General features: G+C 50.8%; 1 protein-coding gene across 1 annotated transcript; it reads right to left on the reverse strand.

Annotated features, from left to right (window-relative positions):
• Nucleotides 1-8,532: 8,532 nt before the first annotated feature.
• LOC119272277 (zinc finger protein ZAT12-like) lies at nt 8,533-9,440 on the reverse strand. The gene has a single exon (XM_037553794.1). It carries the CDS (start codon nt 9,344-9,346, stop codon nt 8,588-8,590), a length of 759 nt encoding a protein of 252 aa, XP_037409691.1. The 5' UTR covers nt 9,347-9,440; the 3' UTR covers nt 8,533-8,587.

Genomic DNA, 9,440 nt, shown 5'->3' on the forward strand with positions numbered 1-9,440 from the left:
TGTTGAAGAAGGTGCATTGTTCTCCATGTTTCCTTCTTCCTACTAGCCTGCGACTCCCCATAAACCCCGGTAAATCTCCATACCACCCCATCCTCCTCCATGATATCGACATCAAGGTGTCTCCTTCCCATAGACCGCAACGAGAGATTTATGCCCCACTTTCACAGAATAGCTAGTCCTCTACTCCTTCCTTCTGGATTTCTCACACACATATTCACCGGCCCCAACTTCCACCGATACTTCTCCATCTCCTTCTCGAAAAGCTTCGTTTCGCACAAAAACACTACATCGAGATCCTCCGCCCTCTTGAGATCCAAGAGGCCTCGAACTGCCGGGCCGTTCCCGAGTCCCCGGCAGTTCCAGCTTACTACTCTCATTGCTCCCGGTGGGGCTGCTCCTGCAGCCCGGCCGATATTGCTTTTGTACCATCAACCACCTCCTGGCATCCGCCCTCCACCCATCCTCCCCCTCTTCATGGCCTCCTCATTCTCTTCCATCTCACCACCTCTCTTCTGCCCACTGACCTTAGGAAAAGGCCCCTTGTTTTCCCCACCTCCCTTCTCCTCCCGTCGTACTTTCTTGTAGGTTTTAGGGACATATCCGTCCTTCTTCTCCTTTCCTTCCTGCTTTGCACGATCCACCTCAGTCTTCTTCCCCTTGTCCAGGCTTGCTTTCTCCTTCCCCAGGCTATCCACAGGGTTTGCAATAGTTGTATCTGCACCCGCCCCACCAATGGCTTTATCACATGCAACATTTACATTTGTTACTATCCCTTCCTCCCCCCGAGCACCGCTTCCTTCCACTTCGCTACCCACTGCCTCGAATTCCAACCTCTTCTTCTGCCCCGATCCTCCTGGAACAATGGCCTTTTTGCTTGGACTGGTCACTTCCTCACCATCCTCCGTCCTCCCTCCGGTCGACCTGGAGTCCGGTTTACGCCATGTGAGGCTATTGCTCCTTGATCTTCCCCATTGTCCTGCCACTTCCAAAACTCCTTCCCCCTCCTGAACCACTCCCACTACCGCTGCCTTGTAAGCTGCTCCTCCAAGGTCTCCCTTCATCCCCTCTACGCCTCCCCATATCTGCTCGCATCCATTTCCCGTACTGAGCCTTCTCCCCTTCTTCAGTCTCACCAAGCAGGCCTTATCGACATGCCCCAGCATCCCACACACATAGCAAAAGTCCGGAAGGAACTCATATTCAAATCTACAGAACGGCCTTTCTTCATTCTTCTTCCTCTCTTCTTCCTCCATCCTCTCCTCATCGCTCTCCACCTCCTCATCCACGTAAAAGCCTCGCATAATTGGTCTAGTGATTGGCATGCGGACTTTGATACGTAAGTACCTCCCCATTTCCGAACCATCCGCCCCCGTGCCCATCTCCACATTTGCCCACCAAATTGCCAATGTCCTCTGCCGTGTCCTCCTCCATCTTCCCCAGAGGCAAGCCAAACACCCGGATCCAGATCGGAATATCATCAAACACATACTGCTCAATTCTCTTGCTTGGCACGAAATCCACCATGACAACCAAGTCGTTATCGAACATCCACGGGCCCTCCTCCAATGCCTTCCGTTTCCCCGCTTCCTGCTTGAAGGTGAAGAGAAAAATGGTCTCCCCTAACTCCTTGCAATCCACCCCCTTCAATGGGCACCAGCAGCGTCCCAGCGAGAAACTTATCGCCTCCGGGTGCGCCGGCCGGTCCGACAGAACCTTCCCAATCGCCTGAATCTCCCCTTGCCTCTCCTTCGCCCCCGTCTTCCACCTGATCTTCACTCCCTTCTTCTCCTCCTTCGACAGCTTCATTTGCTCCATCAACCCAGCCACTTTCTCCATCCCTCCTGGTTTCCACTACGCCCCCCCTCCCCCTAGAACGAACCCTAGGATTGTGTTTTACGGTCACGTGCCCTAGGGCGCACGCGAGAGGTTTTATGGTGGGGGACGGGCTCGCAAGCACCACCCGGAGACATGGCGCGATTGCTCTGATCTCCTGGCGGAACGACGGCGAGATCTGAGTCGGCTAGACGGCGGCTAGCGAGGACCGGGGAGGGAGATCAATCGCCTCCGCAATCGCCGGACCTAAACCTAACCGTCACCTAACGTGGGACGGATGACAAATTTCATGCAAAGTTGACCATACATATTCTCGTGATTTTCGTTCTAGCGAAACAAAAAAGAACTATAGGGGGGAAATCCCAAGAATCCAAACTTTCTGAAAACTGAAGTTCTTCAGACTGAAATAGCCCCGTAGCATGTCTTAGAGACATAGTAGTAAGTAAAAGTCTTAATTTTTTGTATGTACATAACGCCTCCTAGCATATGGTGCATGACTCATGCGTGGTGGATGAGAACTCCATAGAGTCACCAACCAATCCATGCCTTTTTCATCAACAAACATCACGAGTGGTGAGCGCCAGGTGGTTAGAACCGGATCTTGGACTCGACCGGACTACTAACAAGTAACAACTCACTGAGGACTCGGCATTCAGCAACGAGCATGATATGCACACCGGCACGATTCATTCACCAGACGTGCATGCCCGTTGAATTTGATTACAGCTAGTACTTAGACTATTAGGCCCTGGCTAGATCATGCTTTGCATAAGTCTTATGGCCACATGCATGCGTACTGGGACTGCACGATTCTGGCTCAAGCGTAAAAGGTCAATATGGCTCAGGTGTCTCTTCTTTCTGGTTGCTTGGATTTGCAGCTTAAAAAAGGTCCGTGAAAAGTAGGTCGTCCACGTCAAAGTTACCTCCACGTGCCATCGGCGACTTCTACGTGATGCCTCAGTTATCTCATGATTTTCGCCTATCAAGCTTCTTTACTGCGAGCGCTAGGCAGCGTGAAGTAGCTAGATCTTGTGGTTTCGCAGCTTCAAAATTGTCCATCAAAATCAGGCCGTCCAAGTCAAATCAGCTCCACCATCAAATCATCAGCAAATTCAGCAGGACGCGCTGAGTTACCCAATTGTTTTGCGCAGTCAAGTTCCGTCATCTGCAAAAAGTTAGGCCCATGTGATGTTGCAATAATTCTGCGATACCCCTGCGTTCAAGTCAGGTTTCCTTTTATGTGAATTGATTTTCCTATGTACGTACGTACGAACGAATCCTTGCAAGCAGAAGGTGAAAAGGAGGCAGGTACGTACGAACACACGTAGCTAATGACGATTGAGCCAGCGCATACTGATCCACTAGAACACCATCTCAAGGGCATCTTCAACACCAACCCCTAAACCGCACGCATGCGTTCAGGTCACGTGATTCAGATTCTGAATGCCATCCAACACGGGTCTGTATTGATCCGCAGTATGGGCAACGCTTTTCCCGCAAACTGAAACCAAACGAGAAGGCTTTGCGTGAATCCAAACACGAGACACGTCGAACTCTTACATCTATGGTCCACCTGAAAAAAGGGCGCTTTTGTAGCACCCCGCACCGTTTCCACGTCAAAATCCCCCACTCCCTATTCTAGAAAAATCCCCCACTCTCTTCTTCCATCCAGCTGCTCATCACCCAATTCCCGTCATTTTCTCCCACCTTCTTCTTCGCTCCCGCGCGCATACTTTTTTTTGAACACAGTACAGACGCAAGCGCTCATATAAACGCGCATACACTCACCCCTATGAACGCACACACGCACACCCTACCCCTATGAGCACCTCCGAGAGACTGAGCCGGCATATCATCTTGAGATTTTACGAAATCATCGTAGGCGCCTCGTAGTCAACGGGAATGTCTCCTCCCACTAAAAGTGTATCGCCGGAATTCCTAAAATAAATCTAAAATAAATGCGAGCATCAAGATTTAAATCCTAGTGGGTTGGGGATACCATTGTCCGCGCGCATACTGATCCACTACAACACCATCTTAATTCGCACATGCTAGCTAGCCAAGTCAAGAGGAAACATCGAGACAAATGGAGCGTTAAGTTAGCATGGCACGTGTGCATGGGCGTGTGTGAGTGTGAGATGTGACTAGGTGACCTGACCTAGCTAGTGGTGAGGTGGAGATTGGTCACGCATACGTGTGCATGTGCCGGTTTTGCTAAGCTAAGCTACTACTAACTGCTTAGGGCATCTCCAGTCGTTGGCTTTTTCAGGACGCATAAAAATCGCCCTTGGGGGCGAGCCGGCGATACAATCGGCGCTGAGGGCAGTTTTGCGCTCAGTCGTCGCCCCCAGGCGTCGAAATTGGCCCACTTTGCAGCCCAATTTCGGCGAATAAAGGGCTCATATGGGCGAGAATAGGCCCATATTCGGTGTGGTTTCGCCGTGTCTCGGTGTTCAATTATCAACACAATTATTTCTTATCACATATTTCATCACAGAAAAATCAAATACTTCAACAAAATAGTACAACAACAAATAGTTCAATACAAATTATATAGTTCAACAAATAAAAACTCGTATTTCATCACACGGCGTCTCCCTTGAGCCTCCATAGGTGCTCAATTAGATCATTCTGCAGTTGATGATGCACCTGTGGGTCTCGGATCTCCTGACGCATACTGAGATAGGCAGTCCAAGTTGCAGGTAGCTGGTGATCAACTTCGGCTAGAGGACCCTGCATGTAGTATGGTTCAGTGTCAAACACTGGGTCTTCTTGCTCGCTCTCGATGATCATGTTGTGCAAGATGACACAGCAAGTCATAATCTCCCACATTTGATCTTTGGACCAGGTCTGAGCGGGGTACCGAACAACAACAAATCGAGATTGGAGCACACCAAATGCCCGCTCGACATCCTTCCTGCAAGCCTCCTGAAGCTTCGCAAACCAGGCGTTCTTGCCTCCTGCCACAGGGTTTGAGATCGTCTTCACAAATGTCGACCATCTCGGATAGATGCCGTCAGCTAGATAGTACCCCTTGTTGTATTGGTGCCCATTGATCTCGAAGTTCATCGGAGGAGAATGGCCCTCAACGAGCTTGGCAAAAATAGGAGAGCACTGCAGCACGTTGATGTCATTGAGAGTTTCTGGCATACCAAAGAAGGAGTGCCAAATCCAGAGGTCCTGTGTGGCTACTGCCTCAAGCACCACACTGCAACCGCCTTTGGCGCCTTTGTACATCCACTGCCAACCAAATGGGCAATTCTTCCATTTCCAATGCATGCAGTCGATGCTTCCAAGCATCCCAGAAAATCCTCTTGCTGCATTCTGGGCTAGGATCCGAGCAGTGTCTTCCGCATTGGGTGTTCTCAAGTATTGTGGCCCAAACACTGCCACCACTGCCCGACAGAACTTGTAGAAACACTCTATGCTGGTGGACTCGGCCATGCGCCCATAGTCGTCGAGTGAATCACTGGGAGCTCCATATGCAAGCATCCTCATCGCTGTCGTGCACTTCTGGATGGAGGTGAATCCAAGAGCGCCAGTGCAATCCATCTTGCACTTGAAGTAGTTGTCGAACTCCCGGATGGAATTCACAATCCTGAGGAAGAGCTTTCGGCTCATCCGATAACGGCGTCGAAATGTTCTCTCGCCATGAAGTGGAGCATCGGCGAAGTAGTCGGAGTAGAGCATGCAGTAGCCTTGGAGACGATGCCGGTTCCTTGCTTTCATCCGCCCCGGCGCCGAGCCACCTCGCCGCGGCTTTTCATTACTCGCCGGCAGCTAGGCGAGGGCGGCGAGCACCATGAGATGCTCTTCTTCCTAGACGTCGGCCGCGGCTTCCTCCTCCAGCAGCGTGGCGAGCTCTTCCTCCTCATCCGAGTCCATCATCGAGGCAGGCAAAACGCCGAACACCTTGCGCTCGGTGGGCGTGTACCCGCCGTTAAACCGCGCCCTCGCGGCCGGAAACGCCCAGCTGCTGTGGGAGGGGCTACGCGGCAAAGCGCTGCTATTTTCCGGCGGGGAATGGCTATCTAGCGGAGTAGGGCGGCGGCCGTCGCCGGGATATAGTTAGCGGTGGCCGAGGGCACGGGGGGTGCGAGGCAAGTCGGGGGAAGAAAACCTTAACTTTTCCCCTGTCGGTATGGGCTAGGCGTGCTTTTCCCTAGCGCCGGAGCCCCCAACTGCTCCCCAGCGCGCCGGGTTCAGCCTGTGACCGCCGGACGGAAAAAAGGTCCGAACCGGCGATTTTCGGCGTCCTGGGGGCGCGACTGGGCCGTTTTTTCGGCGCCGGCACCGAGAAAGTGGCCTGAGGGGCCCTGTTGGAGGCGCGGCTGGAGATGCCCTTATTACCGAGTCAAATCAAATGAAGGAATGTGTCTATACCCGCCACACGGCAGGTAGCTGCAAATCGGTTATGAAATGAGGGTCTATGTACTGGGAATTACATCAGACGTACTCCCTCCGTTCCGAATTACTCGTTGCAGAAATGAATGTATCTAGATGTATTTTAGTTCTAGACACATCCATTTTTGAGACGAATAATTTGGAACGGAGGAAGTACGTACGTGTTGCATCGTAATCTCTCGTCAGAGCTTAGTTAATGGCAGCAAATGATGCAGCAGAGTAATTAATCTGCACCAAAACGATACCATGCCTGTTGATACCCGATGAAACCCGCTGTGGTTAGCTGTGGAAGCATCTCTAATTATGCTGAAGCAGGCGGCTAAATTTCGTGTGTTGACCCTTTTCTGAAACCTATTTGAGATTTGATCCTAGTTTAAAAATATTTCGAGATCCGACCCTTTTGTTATCGGTAGAGTCCATGACGGTAGGGTCTAACAGCCTACTACCACAGACTTTGGCGGTAGGAAACATCGCTACCGTCAACCGGGCTGGCGGTAGCCTGCACAACCCTTCTGCCAATGGGCTTGACGGTAGGCACGAGCACGCACTGTGGTCAATACTTAGGAGGTTTTTGGCAGTAGGGCATGCAACCCTACCGCCAGGGACCTTGGCGGTAGGCTGTTATATACCCTATCGGCAAGGTCCCTGACGGTAGCAAAAGGGTTAGATTTCGAAAAAAATTCAAATTAGGGTGAAATCTCGAATAGATTTTAGAAAAGGATGAAAACACGAAATTTAGCCCAAGCAGGCGAACGATACTGCTCTGAACCTATTTTTGATGGTGGCTGCCTGCGATTAATTTCCTCTTGGCATCTCATTTCAAGGAAATAATCTGACGCGATTAATCAAATTGCTGGAACCTTTGAGTCTGTACTTGACAGGTCAAGTGGTAGAATAGTGGCACATTTTTTCGCCGTAGAAAATAGGACAAACAGGAAACAGGTATACATTTCTCGTCTAACTTTCGCTGCACGCACAAACTGCCTGGAATAGCATGTAACGTATGCGCATATATAGATCTCCGACTGAGACGTCCACAGGTCGATCGGAGCTTAGCAATCTGCATGACTGTATCTGCCGGTAGACTAATCTAGAGTGTTTCAATCTTTCAGAAGTCAGAAGATTAGGGTGTTTTACCAGTCTAGAGTGAAAGCTATTGGCTATGTCCTGTCTGGGTTTAAACAAGCAAGATCAAGATCCGGGAGATCAACGTCAGAAGATCCGATGCCAATTGCTGTTTAGGTGACAGATCGAGTGACGTGTACTGACTAGTAGTAGAACAGTACTATCGACTAGGCTAACCCATCAGTAAGAAAGTCAGCGCACGAGTTAGACTTGCAGTCAGAGCATATACAAGACATGAAAACTTAAATTTTGGGGTTTGATTTTTCAAAAAGAAACCCTGGCTCTAACAACATACCTACCTGTGCATGGAGGATAACTACTCCATCAAATATATTTCTTCTTTGCACGAAAGGCGTTTGAGATGACCGAACAACATAGTCAGCAACCTCAATGAGCCTATTGCTAGAAACTTTGGTGAAAATTTTGAAGATAACATTGAGGAGGCAAATTGTTTTGTATTGTTGGATCTGCTCAACCTCCCTAATTTTAAGCAAAAAAACTACCTCGCCAAAATTTAGCTTGAATAGGTTATGTTGGGCGGCGTGAAATAAATTGAATAAATCCACAAGGCCAGTCTTGATGACATCCCATAAATTCTGATAGAAGTTTGTGGCTGTGGGGCCTCAGGGCTTGTAGATTTGTAATATCTGACTAAATATCGTTTAAGCTCAGTTTGTCCTTCAGTATGTCCATCATCCTATTGGTGGTTAAATATACACATTTTTCTCTGCCGTCCATTTACGACCATGTGCAAATATCGGGCATTATTGTCCCTCAATAGTTAACTGGTCTTTGGATTTTTGGTACCATTTGATTCCCTCTTCTAGCATAAGATGTACAATCTGCTCGTTGGATTAATTTTATGTATCAGTCACCTGTTGAGGTAAAGTCTGTGTGATTTTATTGAGATCATCGATAATGGTGGAAAGGTGTTGCTTCTCATTTTTGCATATACCAATGGTGTGTTTCGCCCATCCAGATGGAATTGCATTGTACCGGCAGTGGGCTTCTCCTATAAATTCTGGATTGAGTCTTCAAAACCGTCCCATTGTAATTATCTCAATTCAAATTTGAATAGGCGACGAGCAGTAATAGGCCAACAGAATTAGAATTAAGAATGATGGACGCATAGTCCAATTGTGTGAGGAAATTTTGTTCTTGTTTGTTAAAGTGGCATATTACAATTAGTGTGCAACGGGCCATTGCACTTTCATTAAACCATCAATCAACAAATTGAAATGGAGATATCAGAATCTTCCAATCTGCCACAAGGATCTAATTGCAAGTATCTTGGCCTTTTTCCCATCTTATCCCAACATTCCTTCCCGCTCGATGCGTGGGCCTTGGCCTCGGCCTCGGCTTGGTGCCCGCGCATGTGCCCGCCCAGCGCCTTATGTACACCCTGCCCGGTAGCGGCGACGAGCGCCGCCGCGCTCCTGCACTTGGCGCAGTTCTCCGAAGGCGTCAGGTTCAGGTCCAGGCAGATCCCGCCGTCGTCGCACGAGGCCACCACCATCTCGGTCGTCGCCGCTGCCTTGATGCTCGTGGCGCTGGCCCCGGCCACAGCTTCGGCTTCGACGCGGTGCCGGCGCATGTGCCCGCCCAGCGCCTGGCCGACGGCGAACTCGAGCCCGCAGACGGGACACTCGTGCACCCTTGGCCTGGGCGGCTGCGGCGGCGCCTGGGGCGCCCGGCGGCCGAGGCAGAGCGCTGCGTCGTCGCCGACGCCGACGAGTGCGTGCTGCGGGGGTGGGTGCTGGAGCCTGTGGCGCTTGTGGCTGGCGCGGTGTCCTCCGAGCGCCTGGAACGTGGGGAACTGCCGGTTGCACGTCTTGCACTCGAACATGCGGCCGCCGCCCATCGCCTGCGGCGCCCCGGCGACGCCGCGCTGGTGGTGCTGCTGCTGCGCGAGGAGCATGAGCAGGCGGGCCGTGTCGAAGCTGCCCAGCTCCACGTCCCACACGCCCCTGCCTCTCTTGCTCATGGCTGATGTCTCTCGAGTCTGGACTCGATCGCTGGCAGGCTAGTCCCCCGATCAAAAGTCGCGGCGAGCTACTCGATCGTGTAAAATCAGTTTC

Source organism: Triticum dicoccoides, chromosome 3A (assembly GCF_002162155.2).
Source record: "Triticum dicoccoides isolate Atlit2015 ecotype Zavitan chromosome 3A, WEW_v2.0, whole genome shotgun sequence".
NCBI lineage: Eukaryota > Viridiplantae > Streptophyta > Magnoliopsida > Poales > Poaceae > Triticum > Triticum dicoccoides.